General features: G+C 40.4%; 1 protein-coding gene across 4 annotated transcripts in view; it reads right to left on the bottom strand.

The window, feature by feature from the left end:
• Positions 1-22,465, bottom strand: part of TSNARE1 (t-SNARE domain containing 1) — a 531,215-nt gene that overhangs the window by 198,956 nt on the left and 309,794 nt on the right. For all 4 annotated transcript variants that reach the window (XM_082045886.1, XM_082045889.1, XM_082045887.1 and 1 more), the window contains one exon: positions 479-551. In XM_082045886.1, coding sequence (XP_081902012.1) covers positions 479-551 — 73 coding nt within the window. The remainder of the gene's footprint in view (positions 1-478; positions 552-22,465) is intronic.

The following is a 22,465-nucleotide window of genomic DNA, read 5'->3' as shown; positions in this document are numbered from 1 at the left end:
ACATATCATGGTGTTTGGCTACTGTAAATTTAATCAGACACACCCTGCAATGTGGAAAGAAAATTCCATTTAAGAAAAGCAAGCTGCCTAATTTTCTCCACCACCATAAATAATCATGACAATAATTGCTACTACTATTGTTTTTTAATGACAGTTCCAGGTAGAAAGGAAGAATTGGATCCTTTTCCAGTTAATGTTATATGTTCTCCAGCTTCCTTTTTACAATCAAAAGGAAATGGATTAATCTCACAAAGAATTCTATTTTATGCCAAATATACCAGCTAACTATCCTTAACATCAGAACCCTATTGCACTGAGCAGCTTGTCAGATCAAAATATCACTGGATATACAAAGTGCCCAAAGCACAGGGAAAATAATCACAGCATCAACAAACAGCTGTTTATGAGGGAACACACAACATCACACTGGAGTGGTGCAGGAGGGTAATAAAGCCCATAATTTAACAGCAATACCTACCTATTGTGTCTCCTTGCTCATGCACCATGGAGGCCAGGTCTTTAATGATCTGGTTCACATCCAACATGTCACTCTGGAAAGACAGAAAGTCTGACATTAATGATGAATAGATAATATGCAAGCACAAAAGGCATGTTACACAGTCAAGCAAACAAAAAAATACAAAAAAAAAAAAAAAAAAAAAACACAGAAAACCTCGCCTGTGTAGAATTAAAAGCAAAGGTTATAATGTTCCCATAGTAAATAAAAAATCCCTTTAAACAATGCCATGGTTTGCTGGATCTAAGTCAGCCAGTTGACTCACACTTTCTATAAGAAACAAGTAGAATAATCATATTAAATGGTTGCTTTTCGGAATTGTGGAGGACTAAGAGAGAGAAAAAAAATAATAACAGCAGCAAAACCTTTTCTTTCTACAAAATTTATTTTCGATATAGGCCATGAATCCCAGAGTGCAGATTCTTACATAGAAAAAGGATGTCTTTCAGCATAGCATCCATCTGACAAAATACTATTTGTAAAACCAGTGGAGACATCAGAGAATCATAGAATAGTTTGGATTGGAAGGGACCTTAAATATCAACTAGTTCCAACCCCCACACCATGGACAGCGACACCTTCCACTAGACCATGTTGCTCAATGTCCCATCCAACCTGATCTTGAACACTTCCAGGGATGGGGCACCCACAGCTTCTCTGGGCAGCCTGTTCAAGTGCCTCACCACCCTCATTGAGAAGAATTTCTTTCTTATATCTAATCTAAATCTATCCTCATTCAGTTTAAAGCCATCACCCCTTGTCCTGTTACTACATGTCCTGGTAAGAAATGTATCTCCAGCTTTCTTGTTGGTCCCCTTTAGCTACTGGAAGGCTGATACAAGGTCTCCCTGGAGCCTACTCTTCTCCAGGTTGAACAGCACCAACTCTCTCAGCCTATCCTCATTCCAGCCTTCTGACCATCTTCATGGCCTCCTCTGGACCCTCTCCAACAGGTCCATGTCCTTCTTATGTTGGGAGCCCCAGAGCTGGACACAGGATTCCAGATGGGGTCTCACCAGAGAGGAATAGAGGAGACAATCACCTTCCTCGATCTGCTTGTCAAAACCCCACTGAATCTGAAATCTCATTGGTAAGGTAAAAAGGAAAGATCTATTTGATGAATGGTTTGATTTATACATTTTCAATTGTGTGTGTATATATATACACTCATTTCTGAACTCTTACCATACACAAGAGCAAATGTGAGCATATGCTGACTTCATGTGACGTTGCCTCTTATAAAAAGAATTAATCTGGCAATAATAGGCATAATAACATAGATACTGCTGAATGCACTACCAGTAAGGCAACATTAGTGGAACAGAAAAAAAGACAAATAGGATGTATTTTGTAAGCTGTACAAATCCCAGAACCCCAGCAACATTGAGGTTAACAGGAACCTCTGGAAATCATTTAGTCCAAGACCCCTGCTCAAAGCAGTCAATTAAAGAGTGTTGCTCAGGACCTTGTCCCCTTGGTTTGTGTATTTCCATGGATGGAGACTCCACAGACTGTCCAACCAACAGTGTGTCCATGCACCTCTTGGACTCGGGAACCCAGCACTAGATTCTTTCTGCAGTGCTGGAATAACTTCCTAACAATCTGCTTCTCCTCAGGCTACTTGCAGAGTAATTAATATATCTGCTTGAGTCCTGTTGCAACTCTTGTCCATCATGCAAAAAGGTCTGATTGCTTCTTAAAGACCTCAGCATATTTACAGACAAATTTAGAAGATGGTGGATAATGAATCTACACCCTTCTACTGAAGTTTGTTATGAGAATATAAGTGGCATAACATTTAATGATATAATGCAATAGAATCACATTAATTCACACTGAAGCCTGAGAGTCCCATTGTGAATTCTAGAATGTAGAATGTACCAAATTGTTGAATAACTGAAGAAGCAGGAAAAACAAAAGGTTTAAAAAGCTGTGAGAAATCATAATAAACCAAAAAGAAACAAAACCCCCCAACAAAGGCTGGGTAATTCATCACAAAATGCACTTCATTCACTCACTTGTCAAACATAATGAAGCTTTAATTACGTATGGAATTATTCATAACTTGTAAATACTGCAGAATTTTTTGTGAAAATCAATGAAGTTTCAGTAACTTGAGATTGCACTTGAACACTCACTGTGGTAGTAAATCATTGCCAGGAAATGAGCAGAAATTAGTTGTGGTTTTTTTGGGGGGGAGAGTTTTTAATTTTCTTTTGTAAAAATCTTTGAAAAGAGAAAGCTAAAGTTTAACAAAATTTGAAGAATTTAGAAATAACTTCAATGTGTTGTTCTGCTCTCATTCAGCTGGTTAGTAAAACATGAGTAAGGAAAAATTAAACAAATAATAATACTAAAAAACCTGAGAATGATCATTTGTCTCTCTTGGCTAAATTGCCACTGACATCAGCCTTTGGTTTCTATTACTTGCAACATAAAGAAAACTCTTTCTATTCTTCAAGCTATTTTCTTTTGTTCTGCTTCTCTTACAGTGCTTTACATGAATGCAGCTTAAAACTCAAGAACATGGTTTTGCACATATGTTTGTTTAGTTGCAGGTTGTTGCAATATATTGAATTACACATGTCCCCTCACCTTTTTTGCAGTTCCATTGGAATAAAACAAGTGGGCAATTTGGTCTAAGAAAGACCAGATATATTAAAAGACCAGATACATTAAAAAATCAGATATATTAACTTCTTACAGGGACCTCTGCAGGTAATTTAACTACAAGGAATTGGGCTGTCTGCCTCCCAATCCCCAGATATTATGACAAAAAAAGGGAAGAATGAGAAAGTAAATTCAACACTGTAAATAAACAGTACTGTTTCAGATTTGCCATTTATATCCACATACTTGGGATGAAACAGCCATCTGCTGCTGCAGAGTACACATATATTCTTCTCGTAATACTGTAACAACACTTAAAATCATTGTTTAGCAAATATGCAATAGTTAAAACCATTTGCTAAGTTGTTAGGAAGGAAAAAAATGCAACTACTGGATTTAAGGAAAAACAAACAGGGGTGAGTTGTAAAGCACAGAGCACAAAGCAATCTGACCTCAAGCAAGAAATCTGTTGAATAATTTAACCTGGCAACGTGCGGTTTCAAAGTCCCTGATATATGTAAGCAAAACAAAAAGAAAAAAAAAAATAGAAGAAAAATAGCCAGAAATAAAGACCTTCCATAATGGAATATACCTAGGAGCTATGTTCCTGTTCCTTCTTGCCAGGCGAGCTCTATCATGAAGTACCTCTGAACTCGCTAGGCATCAGAGTTTGTTAGCAAAATCACATTGCCTTTGGTCTCCCACGTTTGCACATATTATGTGGAAATCAGAGTGAAATACTGCTCCTCATAAATCCCTTTGATTCCACAAAAAACAGGAGTATCACAGCTAGTCGCCCTTCCAAAAACGCTGTCTCCCTGCCAGCTAACTAGGCTGGGGTTTCTTGGGTTTAAATCAACACCAGCCTTTCTTATTTGGCAACATTTCCCTCCCTGCATTTGGGAGCAAGAGGGAAACATTTAAATAGTTTCATCTAAATATTTTTTTTTTTTTTTTTTTATTTATCTTTTTCAGAGGATAAATCTTTCATACCGATTAGTAGACAGGATTTAACGTCATCCATGCTGGAACAGAAAGGATTTAAGACTAGTCAACAGTAAAATCAGAGATGGCAAAAAGAAATAGCAGTAAACTAAAGATGACCATAAAAGCAAAGAAGTGCCAATAAACAAGTCATGGAGATGCGAAAACCAGAGAAATGAAAGAGTTTGGGACTCTGAAGATCTGGAGGATTAACTCTCACAAGGGATGTTAGTTTGGAAATATCTTAACAGAAAGTACTAGGTTAAAATGGCAGGACTACTTGAGTCATTTAACCTGAGGCTAATGGCATCCTGGGGTGGATTAGAAGGGGGATGGTCAGTGGGTCAGAGAGGTTCTCCTTCCCATCTACTCTGCCCTGGTGAGACCACACCTGGAATATTGTGTCCAGTTCTGGGCCCCTCAGTTCCAGAAGGACAGGGAGCTGCTGGAGAGAGTCCAGCGCAGGGCAGTGAAGATGCTGAAGGGAAAGGAGCATCTCCCGTGTGAGGAAAGGCTGAGGGAGCTGGGGCTCTGGAGCTGGACAAGAGGAGACTGAGGGGTGACCTCATTAATGTTTACAGATATATAAAGGGTGAGTGTCACAAGGATGGAGCCAGGCTCTTCTTGGTGACAATCAATGATAGGACAAGGAGCAATGGGTACAAACTGGAACACAGGCGGTTCCACTTAAATATGAGAAGAAACTTCTTCTCAGTGAGGGTAACAGAACACTGGAACAGGCTGCCCAGGGAGGTTGTGGAGTCTCCTTCTGTGCAGACATTCCAACCTGCCTGGACACCCTCCTGTGTAACCTCATCTGGGTGTTCCTGCTCCGGCGGGGGGATTGGACTGATGAGCTTTCCAGGTCCCTTCCAATCCCTGACATTCTGTGTTTCTGTGAATAATATCACTGCAAAGTACTGTGATTTTGGTAAAAATATCTGAAATTCCAACTCTGGCACAGAAACGGTTGTAAATATGATTTTGCAGATAAACTAGAAATTTCCTTTTCCCATTTTTTATTTTAATGAGACACAATTTCCACATTTTAAAAATTAATCTGGGAGTAAGTCGGGTTGTAAAACCCAGATATTGTTACCAAGATGAGAACAACCTCATCGTAAATCCCAGCAGCCCATTTGACCATGGGATGAATGTTACTGAGATATTTGCCAAGACAGCAAATAAGTAAAACTCCTCTCGCTTCCACTCTCACGCTTATAGAGGTGAAGATTTATCCACACTGAAAGCTTCTAATGTATCCCTGACCATAATGATATTCTAAGGACAATTCTGTATTCCAGCCATGAGAACGGTGTTAAATAAACCAGAGAGGGGAAACATGCTCTCCTCAAAAGGACACACAACAAGCATGTGCTGTCAATAATTTCTCTCTCACATTTAGCCAGATCCTAGCATCCTTTATCAATGTCAGCTCAGGTCTTGAAGGGAAGAGTCACACTTATTTCTAAGAGTGTTTGCCTTAGGTTTGCATTAAAAAATGGGATCAGAAAGATCAGTGGTCTATCCTATTTAGCAAATGTGTTTTTATGTGTACACAGAAGCCATCCATCCATTTTTTTAAATGATTACAAATTAGCATCTAAATTAATTGCTGACTCAATGTTCAGGAGACACTGAATTCTACAAGTGAGGTCTCATTCTGCCCCACCATCTACTCTGCAACAAGCAGCCGGAAGAGCTATAAAATAAACCTGAAGGAGATTCTGAAAGATGTAACATAACATCCATGTGTGTATTTCTTTATATGGAAGCACTCCAAAACAAAACAAAACAAACCAAAGCAAGACAAAAGCCTAGTGCTTGTTATTTTTGGAAAACAAAACAACAACAAAACAAACAAACCAACAAATCAAAAGCAAGCCCCTTTGTAGTGTCTGGCATGTTTTATCAAAAAGATGCTGAGATGCTTCTTGTGCATTTTCCCATGTGCAATGCTCTTGGGGCCTCTCCTACCCTATGGTCCAGCATGGGTGAACCACAGATCCAGAGCACACAGAAAGACTAATCAAAGCATGGTGTTCTTCTATACCCATTCTCTTTTGTGATATAGGACAAGGAAGGGGGGAAAAAAGAAAAAAACAATCATATAAAATGTGAGCAAGCTTCCTTGATGCTAGATGGACAAAAACTACATCTCACTGCAACAGCCTTTCAACAAATATTTTTCTCTTGTCTATGGCTGGAGAGGAAAAAAATGACATTCTATAAATCAAACTGATTCAACCTAAGAAACAACAGACCAGCAGAAAATTGTTTTGAGGGCAGAAGCTATCCAAAACAGCAATTACAGACTGAGTTAGATCTCCTCTGGGACTGCACAGCAGCAAGTGCAGGGAGTTTCTTTCTCTCTCTTGCTCACTTCTTCTCTGTTTTGCTGTTGGTGTCATCGTGGGAAGTGTAGTACCACACTGCATAATTAAAATAGTAGTGCCAAGCTTCAGCATGCTAATCCAACATCTATCTGGTGATGAAGCCAAATGTAAAGGTTGTGGAAAGTGAGATGCTTTGAGTTCATCAGGGAGAGGTGAGATCATTGCAGAGGGCATGTTAACAGGGATGAACAAAGAGAGAATCATAGAATCACAGAATGTCAGGGATTGGAAGGGACCTGGAAAGCTCATCCAGTCCAATTCCCCCGCCAGAGCAGGAACACCCAGATGAGGTTACACAGGAAGGTGTCCAGGCAGTTTGAATGTCTGCAGAGAAGGAGACTCCACAACCTCCCTGGGTAGCCTGGTCCAGGCTCTGGCACCCTCACTGGGAAGAAGTTTCTTCTCTAATTTAAGTGGAACTGCCTGTGTTCCTCTTTGTACCCATTGTCTCTTGTCCTATCATTGTTTGCCACCGAGAAGAGCCTGGCTCCATCCTCATGACACTCACCCTTTATATATCTGTAAACATTAATGAGGTCACCCCTCAGTCTCCACTTCTCCAAGCTCCAGAGCCCCAGCTCCCTCAGCCTTTCCTCACACGGGAGATGCTCCACTCCCTTCAGTATCTTCGTGGCTGCGCTGGACTCTCTCCAGCAGTTCCCTGTCCTTCTTGAACTGAGGGGCCAGAACTGGACACAATATTCCAGGTGTGGTCTCCCCAGGGCAGAGTAGAGGGGCAGGAGAACCTCTCTGACCTACTGACCATCCCCCTTCTAATCCACCCCAGGTACCATTGGCCTTCCTGGCCACAAGTGCCCAGTGCTGGCTCATGGTCATCCTGCTGTCCGCCAGGACCCCCAGGTCCTTTTCCCCTACACTGCTCTCTAACAGGTCATTTGCCAACTTATACTGAAACCTGTTTTTTTTTCCTGCCCAGATGCAAGACTCTACACTTGCCCTTGTTATATTTCATTAATTTTTTCCCCGCCCAGCTCTCCAGCCTGTCCAGGTCTCTGGATGGCAGCACAGCTTCTGGTGTGTCAGCCACTCCTTCTAGCTTGGAGTCATCAGCAGAGAGATCCTGGAATCAGCCAGCTAGAAATATTATTTGTTTTGCCCTGAGAAATAACCTAATGACATGTTCAACTTACCATGTCATCTTAGGTGGAAATATTTAGGCAAAAATTTCTGTGTTGTGAAAGGGGCAAGGTTGGTGGGTGGGAAGACCAAACTGTTCTGCGTATTTGAAGAAGAGGCTGAAACAACTTCTGTTGCACAACTGGCAAGAGTGGAAGAGGTGGCAAAGTATTTACTGCAGCTCACTTGTCCTTCTCCACTCTATTGGGCATCTCACAGATCAGATACAGATGTGGTTGCGACTTACTTTAATGATCTACTTGAATGAATTGGACATAAGACCTCCAACTCACCTTTTCTACCACCCCATGTGTGTCTTCCCACCAGAAGCAACTTGAGCATGAGCAGCTATGATGGGCAAGTTCCCTTGGAAAACTCTTCTCCCCTTTGCCACCAAACTGCATTTGAAGATGTCTTGACAGCATATGTTAATGACAGGTGTCATAATATCTGATGTTTGAGATGCATATGGGGGGCACCAGCATGTTACTGTGAGATGTGTTAATATCTTCTAGCCTCCTTTTGCACTATGTCCCTTCTTTGATGCATCACAATCCTACATCTGAATCACAATGCCAGCAAACATGCATCGCTATCACCATCTCCCATGTAATCTATATCCCTCAGTGTTTTCCTTTATAGAGATCAAAGACTGTTAAAGGCAGATATTTTCTTTCTCTGGAGCTTTATCAGTTCCAGGACTGCGCTGAAGGTCAGAACTGGACTGTAGTCTCAGGGAAATACAATACAAATGATAGGAAGAGATACTTTGCCCTTTTTAAACCCTGGAAATAGGAGATGTGTTAACAGAGGAGGTCATCAATAGTTCATAGAATATCCTCACTTCATATTTAGGAAAGCATGATGTACAATAAAATATCAAGGATCATTTAAAAACTTCTTGTTACTAACCAGGATTTTGAACTTCAAATTAAGTTATATCCAAAATTCCATTTAAATTCAGCAGTTTGTACAGGTATGTGACTTCACACATGCACGCATGCGAGTATTTAGGCAGGCACATACACACACGTACTCTTGTGTACCACAAACACACCCATCTGTATAAATAGCAACTATATATATAGATACATTAATAATTTTAAGATCTAACTTGCCCCCAACAAACACCAGGTGTTAAATGAGCATTTGAGGCTTAGCAGATTGCAGAGATACAAACACAGCCTATTTCTGTCTGCAGTAGCACAAAACAGACCTTAAATCTCAGGCTTTTTTTTTCCTGCCTAAACACTCTGGTGCAAGATAAGCATGAACACTGATGTGTTCTGATAACAGGCAAGCAAACAAAAAAAATGGTTTGACTTGCTTAGTTTTGATTAAAAAAAAAAGCTGCATTGATTCCATTTTGCCTTCAAGTTAGTGGTGTGATAGTTTGATATCAGGCAGAGCAAGGACAGGAATAGCTCTCATCAGAAAACTGAGAGGCAACGCTTGTATGGGGAACAAAGGATTTATGCAGTGAAGTCAAGGTGCAGAGTAAATGGAGAAATGTTTCAAAAATCATCCATGACAGAGGAGAGTGGGGACATTTCCATATTCTGCAGTCCACCACCCTTCCTTCATCCTCACTTATCTCCTCTTCCTCTAGACACTCATCGAGACCCTGATAATGACTTGCCCCAAAGAGGGAAAGCTGAAGGGAGATCCAGAATCCAGGTAAATGAAGAAGGAAATTTAACTTCTCTCCCAAGTGTGAGGTAGAACATCAGCTTTGCTCTCCAAAAGAGGCCATGCCACAATTTTATTTCCCTTCTCTCATCATCCGATGTTCCTGAACTTTTTTAACACAGATGGTTCAAGTCTCTGGGATGTTATAATGCATATTTAGAAGCAATAACACCAAAAATGCATTGGACTGGTCGCACCTAATACTTATTAGTTACGCTTCTTAGCTCATGCATTTATTTTGTCGGTGTTACAGAAGAAAACATCTGAATCCACACTACAAATCCAACCTTTTGCTCTCCCAAAACCAAGTTTCTAGCTACTTACTACTAAAGAAAGATCAATATCTTTGTGTTTCCAACAAACCCTTGGGTTGTATATGAAAGAGACTTGCAAACTAGACACATTCCTTCTGTTTTCTGCTATGTTAGAAAAGAGTTTTGTGGGATTTTTGGTCAAGTAATCTGTCCCAGCTTCCTTGAGTTGAATTAAGGAATCCATTTTGAGGTAAATTCTATCTATTGGGTAATAAGATGGCACAACAACAAATGCATGAAAGAACCAAAAAGAATAAATACAACTAGAAATAATGAAATGCCTGACATTGTGGCCTTCATATTCGAGAAATAAAAATGCTCAATGAAGAAGAAATGTTCTCCCAATAGAGAATATCCACTAGAAATTCAATATATGTTGCAGCATAAGGTTTGTGAAATTTGCTGGCACGACACCCTGAGAGTGAAAATGAAATACAACGCAAAATGTAAAAATAAAAGGCACAGCAACCCAAGAAGAAATGTCCACCCACAATTCTTGTAGCCTTGTTTATAAAAGGCATTTATGAGCAACAGGTCACCCAGTCCTTTCTGCAAGAGCTGGACAATAAACACCCTGATTAGATGCAATTGCCATGGCCTGGTTCATGGTGCGGCTACCTGTCCACCAGGAACTATTAGTCTATATTACACAGGGTTTTTTATCAGCTTCCAAACCACCGCAGTGAGCCATGGGTCTGTCTCTTCAGCAACAAACTGCAAAAAGTAAGATATATGAGTTCTTACAGCATCCTATGAAAAGCTTTTATATAGATAGATATTTTATATATAGAGAGAATAGGAATGCTTCTTGGGGACATTTAGTCTTAAAAAAAAAATAAAAGAAAATAAAGTACATTTAAAATTTACAGCTACACTTTATTTACAGCTGCACTTTTTTGGTAGCTATTGAGAACGTGGACTCCTGAGTGTCCACAGAATCATGGAATATTTTGAGTTGGAAGGGACCTTCAAAGCTCATCCAGCGCCACCCCTGCCATGAGCAGGGACATCTTCACCAGCTCAGGTTGCTCAGAGCCCTGTCCAGCCTGGCCTGGGATGGTTCATCCAACACCTCTCTGGGCAACCTGGGCCAGTGTTTCACCACCCTCAGTGTAAAAAATTTCTTCCTCATGTCTTACCTGAATCTCTCCTCCTTTAGTTTAAAACCATCACCCCTTGTCCTATTGCAGCAGGACAGTCAACTAAGTCACCAAAGATCTGGCAATCCATAAGCAAACTCCAAACTCAGTATCTTACACAATTACTTTTCCTTTAGCATCTCCTGCTTTCTGCCCCAGGCTGCAACATATAAACTAATACGAATAGCAAGGGAAGTAGGTGTAATCTATCACACTGACTGATACCAGCCTCAGGAAAGGTAGTTTATTGCAGGCAGTAACGTTATCTTCAAAAATAGAAACCGTGCAAAGATTATGACAGAAACCTCAACACTTTCTACACTTTGTTTGCAGCACTATTAATTCTTCACTCTGGATTTATTTCCATGAGGTTCATTTAACCAGAAAAAAATACAATGGATAAATTAATTTTCTTTTTAGGAGTGTTCTGGGAAACCAAGCAATTAGAGCAATCTTAAGCTGCCATGTATTATCAATTGCCACTCAATTATTTTACTTAAACAAAATACTGATTGCAGAGTCTGATCTGCAGCTATCAACTGAGTGATTCATTTAGGTGCACTATTTATTCTTGAGAAATTAAAAATAAATATATCTAACTTTCACTGAAAGGGGAGAGACAAAGGGACAAGCGACAGGAGAAATCTGGCAATATTTAGCAATTTTTTTCATGATTCTCTGATATGTCGCCAATTCTTAGCTTGGAAATAGCTGAAATTACTTTGTACAGAGACTGGAGATAAGTCAGGCCTCATTACAAGTAGCATCCATGCTCCATACAAGTTTAAAAATTATATATATCTGCCCTATATTTCCCCATACATCCTAGAACCAAAATATATGTTCTTCATAGACTATTTCAGATATTGGCTCTGCGGATTGCAGAATACACTGTTGACACTTATCTCGTATATTTTCAGTCAATAATGCAGGGTACATAAAAGGCACAAATGCTGAGTAAAGGTATCTAAGGAACAATTAATTACAACTATAGCTAAAAGGCTTATAAAAGAATGGCTTGATGGCTCTCACCTCGTGTAAAAATAAGACTTGCTGAAGCTGACTCTCCAAAACAGCCCTCACATGGTTTTTAGTCTCCATTCTGTTCATGACAGAGCTTCTTTTTTTAAAAGTATCCATTATATCCAGAATGATTAATCTAATTTTTCAAGGATTTTCTCTTAATGTTTAATTTATACCTATCTGTCCTTAGTTACTACTTGGTAATTTGTTACTGCCTTCAACCTTAATACTTTAAATTATTCTACCCTTTTTCCAATGCTATTACACATCCAGTATTTCTATGCAGTCATCATGGCTCAACTAATCACTGCTGCACTTTCTGAGGCTGCAATTGGTAAATTCCTGTAATCTCTCTTCATAAATTATACTTAATACTTCTTCCTCATTTCTTTCCTTCTAGATCACCTCCAAATTTCTAATAGAAAAAGCAGGCCAAAAAACTCTCATTTCTTACACACTCTCCTATAAGATAAAAGGAGTGACAATGTCTAAGGTAGACACTAAAGACTGTGTGACAGTTCACTGTAGTTTCCAGCTGTCTGTATTTACTTTCCAGTTGAAAATTTCTAATTTGTGGTTAAAACTACAGCAGTGTCTTACACCGAGTCATGATTTTTCCATATCTCAGAGGCAGTAGCAGTTCTTTGCTGAGTGTCTAGAAAAACTGTTCTGGGTCAACTTCATAGAATCGTAGAAGAGAATCATAGAATCATTTCAGCAGGAAGAGACCCTCAGGATCACTGAGTCCAACCATAACCTAACCTAACTCTAGCAATAAACCATGTCCATAAGAACCTCGTCTAAACACCTTTTAAACCCCTCCTGGGATGGTGACTCCACCACTTCCCTGGGCAGCCTGTTCCAATGCCTGACAACCCCTTCCATGAAGAATTTTTTCCTTCTATCCAATCTAAACCTCCCCTGATGCAATAGGTTTTGAGATTCTCACTGCAAGATCTTGGTACATGTCTCTATAAGGAGATTAGAAAGGTGCAAACCTTTAGGTCTCACAATCTCAGAGTCATCTTGAAGAAAAGCTTCCCTAGGCTTCCTCAAAAGGAAAAAAAAAAAAAAAAAAAAAAAAAAAAAAAAAAGAGGTAGGTAACTTCAAAAAATAGTTCACATATTCGGTATTTAAATAGAAGTGTGATGAGTCTGAGGCACTGAAGGCAGCACTGCAAAGGGAGAAATAGTCCTCTGAGTCCTTTCTCCCAGAGTGAAAAATGTGGTTGGGAAAATGCAGTTTGGCCACCCAAACCTGAAGACAAAATAGCTGTATTTGTACACAGGAACATAACGGTGCTGCGCTGGTTATCATGAGTTGGATTATGACCCTGTACCAATCTCAAATGATATGCAATTGGTTACACAGTTTCTGGTTAAGGGATATTTTAGTACTGGTAAAGTCCCACACCATCTGTGATGTCATTGGCTTTCTGTATCTCAACTAGTTCCTGAACATCTTCAATAATATTAACTAAATAAGCTTTTCAGTGGGACCTGGACAGTCTGCAGATGTGGTTAGACAGGAATCTCATTAAATTCAACAGAGGCAAATGGCAAGTCCTGTACAAGGGGAAGAATTGTCCCGTGTACAGGTTGAAGGCTGACTGGCTACAAAGAAGTTTAGCAGAGAAGAATCTGGAGGTCCTGGTGACCAACCAGTTGCACATGAGCCAGCAGTGTGGTAATGAAGACACACAGCCTCCTGGGATGCATTAGAATGTAGCCAGAAGGTCTGGTGAGGGGATCCTTCTCCTCTATTTGGCATTTGGAAGACCACACAGAATCATAGAATGTCCTGAGTTGGAAGGAACCCACAAGGATCATCGAATCCAACTCCTGTCCCTGCACAGGGCAACCCCACAGGTCACACCATGTGTCTGAGGACCTTGTCCAGTCTCTTCTTGAACACCATCAGGCTTGGGGCCATGACACCTCCCTGGGGAGCCTGTTCCAGTGTCCAGCACCCTCTGGGTGAAGAACCTTTTCCTCATGTCCAACCTGAACCTCTCCTGGCACATCTTCCTGCCATTCCCTCGGGTTCTGTTATTGGTCACTAAAGGGAATAGTTCAGTGCCTGCCCCTTCTCCTCTCCTTGTGAGGAAACTGTAATTGCCATAAGGTCTCCTTTTAGTCTCCTCTTCTCCAGGCTCAACAAATCAAGTGACTATTATCTGGAGTACTGTCCAGTTTGGGAGTCTCTAGTGCAAGGAAGACATTGACTCTACTGTATTGAGTCAGCCAGAACACCATCATCATACTCGGGGGTCTGGACCACATGACATGTTTCAAGAGGATAAGAACATTTGATAAGAGTTGGGTTTGTTTATCCTGGAGAAAGGAAGGCTCAGGGGACATGCTACTGCTGTGTACAACACCTAATGGGAAGGCACGGATGGAACCAGTCTCCTTTCACTGGTGCATGGTGGAAGGATAAGCAGCCACATGTACACGTTGGAACACCAGAAATTCCAACTAAGCATAAAGGAAAAAAAAAATCCCATGAGGGTGTTGAAATACAGGAATAGGGGCCCAATGCATTTCCCCTCCAAAATACCTCATTATTAGTTAACATTAACTTGGGTCATTTTTCGCTTGAAGGTCTCATGACATTGACTCTTTCTTGATACTGAGAGGAAAATATCTACCTTGTTATCCATCCATTTCTTGACCTATCCATCCTATCTTTTGTAACCTAGATCACAACCGAGATCTTAAGAACCTCACTGTAATGACCTGTCCCATTTTGCAGAATTGTGACGTGCAGTCTATTGACAGATGCAGGTAAAAGCAAGTGTCTCACTTACAAAGAAACAAAAGCATTTTAAAAAAACAACAACTTTTAACCACTAAGGTAGATCGCAAAGGCAGCACCACAAATTTAGGGAAAATAAATATTCATTGTATTTTCTAGACAAGAAAATGGGACAATGTTCACCAAATTTTGAATTATGCTTCTTATTTATAACATAAATAATAAAAGAAAAAATACCTTTTGTACATGCATTGCTTTAGACAATGAGAATCCTAATGTCCTATAGATCAAGGCTTGGGCAATGACACAGCTAAGTCAGAAAATGATAAATTGCTCGCATTGTTTCATCTATAAGTTCCTGGAAGGTAGGAAGGAGGACTGTGACATTCCATAGAGACCATTTCTGTAGAATTATTCAATACCTGTATGATGTTTGGATCTACATTGTGAGTTTGGGAACTATAAGCACAGTTTACTTTGTATTTTTTAATGCAAGATATTACAGCATTTCAAATACCCCAGTGTCCTGATGAAGACCAGGCATGTTTGAAAGCCAGTGGCTTTAGGCCCTTTGAAGGTCTTATAGAAGTAACAGTCATTAGACTGCTGAAGATTTAGGGAAAAATACAATAAATTGGAAGGAAATTGACAACATGACCATTTTTTTCCATAATATGAATATTGCAGTCCTGCTAGACATGTCTCTTAATGCAAAATAAAATCTAGGGCTGAAGCTCTTCCTCCTACCCCATCTGGCCAGAGAAACTGCCTTTAGAGCAGGCAAATGTTGTTTATTATTTACAGTGAGAAGCAAAAAGCCCAAATGTAGCAGCCCATCTTTTTGTTTGTTTTCATATTCTCTTTATGCTCTTACTCTGAAATGTCTGGGATTTCTCAAGTTTTGTTTTTCTTCAACAATGACCCCTTTTCACATAGTTCTTCATAGCCACATTACTCTGTCTCCAGAGCAGTTTTTCCCCACCAGTTTCTCTGAATCTCACATTAATTAATCAGAGAGAGGACAATATTAGCTGATGTTTTGACTTTCACCTTCCAAAGACAGATGGGCCTGTCCATTACTTTTGTTCATTAACATTATAAATTGAAGACTTCAGAGGAATTTCCCTGTAAGAGCTGGAGAGAAGCAAGACAAGTGAGTCAAGTCCCACCTATGGAAGGCCCACGGATGATCATTTTGAGCCCAGGTTTGCTTCCTTTGGAGCAAAATTTGAGGATCACTGTCAAGTGGCATTTTTTTTCCAAACAACTATGTGGGGAAGAGTGAGTTTTTCTGGAGGAGGACCCTGAATTCTCAGGTGTAAGAACAAGTGTGACACCAACATTTTGCATCCATAGATGCAAAAAAGCAGAACTGGATGGTGCCAGATACATACACATAATTGATACAAAGAAATGTCCACGTCATAGCTCTTATGGCTGTAGGTTGTCAGTGCAACATTAGATGGTCTGACATCCCAAAACCAGAAATCTTATGTTCACCTTAGATCAGCACTGTGAATGACAATACTAAATAGTAATTAAAATGACAGTTATGAATGACAAGTAGCTCACTCTGACCAAAGCAACTCTCATTCAAACCATTAATCGTTTATTTTAAGTCATTAATTTTGCTTATGTGTCATTGGCAGATGGGGGAGATGCTCTCACAAAAAAAAAAAAAAAAAAAGTCTAGGTCATTTAAATCTCTAAAGCAAAGAGCTACGATTTATAGAGCAGAGTTGATGGATTACATGTTGATGTCTGCTACACCTACATTTACTGCTCAGCAAATTGTCCTGGGCTCCGTTCAGACTCAATGCAGAGCTAACAGCAGGCTTGAAGAGTTTAGATTAAGCGTTACATATTTTCAAACTGTCTGGGATTCATAAATACTAATGTGAATTTTTAGAGAAATAGGTGAAACAACCTCAGAGCTGTTAACTCTGAAAATCCATGACGAATCAGGTGACTATCCAAAAGACCACAAAAAGGAGTATACAGTCTGAAAAGAGCAAAATCCTGGGACTTAGAGGCCAGTCATATTAATATTGCAAAATCACCGAATCGTTGGGGTTGGAAGGGACCTCTGGAGATCATCCAGTCCAACCCACCTGCTAAAGCAGGTTCACCAGAACAGATCACACAGGAATGTGTCCAGGTGGGTTTGAATGTCTCCAGAGAAGGAGACTCCACAACCTCTCTGGGCAGCCTGGTCCAGGCTCTGGCACCTCAAAGGAAAGAAGTTTCTCCTCATATTCAGATGAAACCTCCTGTGCTTCAGTCTGTGCCCGTTGCCCCTCATCCTATTGTTCAACCCCACACAACCCCTAATGGTACAGATGATGGCACAAATAATGAAACATCTAGATAAAATAACTGTAAAATTGGCTTAGATACTATATGTAAGTACAAATTCTCCACTAGTAATTCTCTTGGGTGCTAGACTGAACGGATGCATGGGGAAGAGTTCAATCTCAACAAGTTCAGCCTCATTAAGTTCAATGGGGCCAACTGCAAGGTCCCACACCTGGGTTGGGGCAATCCCTAGCATGTGTACAAACAGAAATTTTTTACAGCAAGTGTGGTGAGACACTGGATAAGGTTGCCCAGAGACATTGTGGATGCCCCATCACTGGAAGTGTTAAAGGCCAGGCTGGATGGCGCTCTGAGCAACCTGATCTAGTGGAAGGTGTCCCTGCCCGTGGCAGGGGTTGGACTAGAGGAGCTTTGAAGGTCTCTTCCAAACCCAAACATTCTATTATTCCATGAGTTATTAATGTTTTTTTTTTGTTTTTTTTTTTTTTTTTTTTTTTTTTTTTTCTGGATCAAGGACTAACCAATATTTTTGCAGTAATGGTTAGGATTATGAAGTAAATATGAAGGTGCACTGAAGATCAGAAATATTTTGAGCCTGTCAGATGATACCATTAGATTTCAAAATGATCTTGCTAAATTGTGGAAATGCTATATAAGAAAAAAAGGATCTAGTAAAATAATGAAAATACAAAGTTCTACAATTAGACATAAAGAATAGGAAATAATTTTCCAGGCATAAGTCCTAAGGAAAAAAAACAACCAAACAACCAAAAAATCAGTGAGGGCTGCTGTGAGCAAAGCTGGAATTGGTGACATGAAGTATTGTGTCCAATTTTGAGCAATAAATCTCAGGTGGACGACATGGAGAAAGTTCATAGAAAAGCCATAAGAATGACCAAGGGTTACAGAAACACATCCTGAAACACAGTAGTGTGTTTTCCAGTGTAGAAATGGGTGGTGATGGGGACGCACAACTGATAATGCTTTTTTAAATAAGTGAAAGTGTTGCAAATAAGAAGGCAATAAACTGTTCTCCATATCCATAGGACAGAAATTCATGGGCTTATACTGCAACACAAGACATTCATGTAAGAAGTTAATTATTTGGGTACTTGATCTTGTCTGAGAGCTGAGAGATGGATTTTATAATGTTTAAAGATTGCACTTAACTCCGCTTGTCCGATATTCAATGGAATCAATATAATCCCTCATAATCAGAGAGAGACGAACTATTTCAGACAGCAGCCACAAACTTCCCATCAACTCAAGTCACTAAACTGATTAAATCACGTACCTTCCTGCCCTTATGTGCTAAGACAAATCTCTGCTCGGCTAAACACCCCTGTCCACGAAAATATAAGGCAAAATTCAATAAGCTTTAACCAACTTATCGATAGCAACAAAGACATTTTCTGTCATTAAATCACAAGAGATAACAATCAGACAGCAGCGTCTCACCTCTTTAGCATGGAACAATAGTATCTGCAGACTGGGAAACCTTACAGCAGTGTGCCATCTATCAGCTGTGTATAAAAACAAATCACAACCCTGCCCTGTCCCAAAAGCTGAGTTTAGAAACCACTGAACATGTCTACAGTAACAGAGCAGAGACTCCTGTGCTTATAAAACCACCAGTCACTTAGCAGAGAAGTTATCCTGTCTTTGGAACTGGCCACCCCCAAGGAAATGCTAATTTAGAAGAATTTGGATTGATCTCTCCAGTTTATTAGAAAGTTTTAAGCATTTGTATTCAATCACGCTCAGCTTGCATTCCCTGAATTCAGATTGGCTTTTGCTGGACTGTTTTAAATTTGTTTTAAGTTGCAAACGAGGCAGGTGAGAGTGTGGAATTGAATGGGGGATGGCTCAGCTGCTTCTAAAACACACAGGTGCCTCTGTCTCAAAGAGTGAATTACTGGGAATGCTGGATGGATCCAGGGATGTCAGATGAGAAGTGGAAGGACTGGGGGTTAATGCAACTGGATGTACCATGAAAAGGCCACTGTTAAAACTGCAGTTACTTTTTATTTTCCCTTCACGGTCAATTGGTAAAATAAATAATTTTCCAGCACGGAGGACTTTAACCACTATACCCATCACACCCTATGCTATACTATGTCACAGAGTATGATATAGATACATTTGACTTTTTATTAATACTAAATAATATCAACATACTCAGACTTTGGTGAATGATGTTGAAGAGCCAATTAAATAGTTCAAATGTTTCTGAAGCAAAAGAAACAGAATCATTGGTTTGGTTTTTGGCTGGTGACAAGAAGTTCTTACTGATGACCACTTGACATAAACTGATGGATTGAGCTCTCTGTCCAGTCCTTACTAATTCCTGCTCATCTCATGCCAGCAGGACTGATGGGGTAGATAAACAGCCAAACACAACTGCATTTCCTTCGTTGTTAGCAAAAATAGGACAAAGCTTTAATTTCCTTAAGCAAAACAAAAAAACCCACATAAATTGTGTTTGTTTGCTGTTGCCTGGATAGCTATAGATACTGACAGCAAACTCATTTATCTGATGAAATCTCTCACAGTGACCCTTGTTTTCCAAGAATCCAACCCATGCCTTCCCCAAGGGGCACTGGCTCTTCCCTACTTTACACCAGCAGGAAAGTCCTTGGTGCTCACTGGACATCAATGAACAAACACCACATGTGTTTCTCTACCTTTCTGCACCTGAGATGAGCTCTGAAAATGCTACTTCCTCTGCTTCACCTCTTTTATCCTCCAGCCCTGATGCATCCCTGATCTGAATCTGGCTGAGCTTTGCTCTCTCGCACCTACACCAGGTCTCCCCTGTGATGAGAAGGTGGTGGAGACACCTTGTCCATTGCAGCTCATCCTCCCAAGTGCCAGATCCCTTGAAAACGCTCAGAAATCTTTATTAGTGAGTGCACATCCCTAATGCCACATACTAATGCCTAATGCTTCAGCTCCTCACCAGGGCCCAAAATATCCTTTAAATTTGGGATACTTCCATTAACAGCTGTTCTCCAGCCAACCTCAGCTCAACAGAAGTTCAAACCAATATTCCTTTGTATATTTTGTGTCTGAAGACCCCAAGTCACTCTTGTAGAGTGGTTTCTGCCTTTGCAAAGTGCACACAGCCAGGAACCAGCCCCCCTTTCTGAGCATCATTACACACTGCCACATTTTGATTTACTGGACTCTCAAAATGGTTTATTACAGGACAGTGTTTCTGCCCTGATTCCCACCCTTACATGTGCACTGAACCCTCACCTCTGTCTGAAACCACTTTGGGTTTAGTTTTGTATCTTTTCATTGTATTTTTTTTTTTTTTTGCCCTTTCAAGTGTTTAGTGACAGAATAGAGTTGCCCTCAGTCACATCTGTTTATCCTCATAAGCACATTTATAAAGTGATTTCCCATCCTCGTTATTCTGTCAATGGCATTTCACGCTGTAGCTACTCTAATGTAGCATTTTATCTCTTGTCCTGAGGGCTGCTGACAGCTGCCAATTCCAAGGCTTCCTTCCAATCTTAATTTTCTTCTTTCCTTTTTATTTTTTGATGTCCCTCCCCACCTTTTCCTTTATTTCCAAGGTCTGTGGTGCTGTCGTAAGAAAGGGGAGTGCAACAAATTATGACAATTTCCTCTCCCTCTTAACACAGAGGCATTATAAACCCATATTGTAAAGTTGTTTTACCGAAGGAAAAGTTAAACTTGAGCTGCATTTCAGTTGGCTATTAGACTTTTCACTTTCTCCTGATAAATTCTCTATTAATGTTAGTGGATTTAAATTTCCCTGTTCCCTTGCTGTGCAGAAAGTGGATTGTTTATCTCCCAGGGAAGGTACTTTGCAGTTTTGCTTTCTGTGATACTCTCCCCATCCAGAGTTACCTAAATCAAACCAGAATAGGCTACAATCCAGCTCAAACCACAGGAGAATAGGAATTTTACCTGAGGGATTATACACGCATATTAGCCCATCTCAAGACAGTTCCCTTCTTGCCACAAAACTTCTATTTCCATCCAAGAAAAACACTACCGACACAAGGGAAGAACTCCACAGTTTGTTTTCACTAAAAGCATGGGAACCCAAATCTGACCCTACTGAGGTTGGTAGCCGCATTTTAATTAACTTCAGAAAGCTTCTCCCCACACTATGTCTCATACAAAATAGAAAAGTCGAGGCACAAGCTGGTATTCCAGTGGCTACAAAGGGCTATTTCATTGTTACAGCAGTGATGTTTTGCAGTCTTCCAAGCAGCATGCAAGAGCTTCAGGATTAAAGAAGCCACAGGGTTAAACTGTTCACTGGGGCTATTTTTTTCCTTTTGTTGTTGTTGTTGTTGTCTCAGAGTGAGATTTGCTTGGGCCTTAATGGTAACTCCATTAATGGCCCAGCGAAGAGACTTGTGAATAGCAAGACAGCATTACCACTTGGATCCTTCATAAGGGTTAAAAGATTATAAAAACTCAACTCTTTGGGGAGGTGGGGCAAAGCTCAGGGGTTGCACTTTGAAGAGAAGGCTCTGGAGAGACCTTATTGTGGCCTTTCTGTACTTAAAAGGGACCTAGAAGAAAGATGGGGACAGACTTTTTAGCAAGGCCTGTACTGACAGGACAAGGGGTTGTAGTTTTAAACTAAAGGAGAGGAGATTCAGGCGAGACATGAGGAAAAGGTTTTTTACAATGAGGGTAGTGAGACACTGGCCCGCGTTGCCCAGAGAGGTGGTGGATGCCCCATCCCTGGAAACATCCCAGGCCAGGCTGGATGGGGCTCTGAGCAACTTGATCTGGGTGAAGATGTCCCTGCTCAAGGCAGGGGTGGCACTGGATGAGCTGTGAAGGTCCCTTCCAACATAAACTCATATGTAATTTTATGATTGTGTCATAGCAGACATCATTCACACGGCTTGGTTTACAGACACTCTCCCACATGGTTCTGCCAAAGCTGGGTGCAAAGGCAGGACTAGGGGTGCCACCTATGTATATGTGTTTCCCTCCTTGACTCTCCACTTGGAAATTATATACAGGTCTCTCCTGTATATCTCCCAGACTTTGGATATGCATACATTCTTCAGAAGTGCAAGTGGACAGAAGTAAACTCTGAAAATCCTTTAGGTTGCAAGTCAACGGAAAGGGCTGTCGGGCCTTGGAACAGGCTGCCCAGGGAAGTGGTGGAGTCACCATCCCTGGAGACGTTTAAAAGGCATTCAGACGAGGTTCTTAGGGACATGGTTTAGTGCTAGAGTTAGGTTAGGTTATGGTTGGACTTATTGACCCTGAGGGTTTCTTCCAACTGAAATTACTCTATGATTATATGATCCTATGATTCTTTTAGACACCAAAACCACAGTAGGAAATTTCGTTTTGTTAGCTCTAGAAGTCTTAGCCTGATTCGAGTTTGCAAGGTCATATGAAAGGATGTGTTGCGTCATTCTCCAACAGAGAACAAGATATGAATTTCATCCTGAGGCAGGCCAACCATTCTGTTACTCACATTTTCACTTAGCTCTCCTAAATTGTAAAAATGAATTTCTTCTTCTGATTTGCAATTAACATTAGATTCAATTATTGTTTTTTTCAACAGAATTGAT

Source organism: Streptopelia decaocto (genome assembly GCF_964273445.1).
Source record: "Streptopelia decaocto genome assembly, chromosome: 2".
NCBI lineage: Eukaryota > Metazoa > Chordata > Aves > Columbiformes > Columbidae > Streptopelia > Streptopelia decaocto.
Note: the sequence above shows the minus strand (reverse complement) of the source record. Positions and strands in the feature narration are given on the sequence as shown.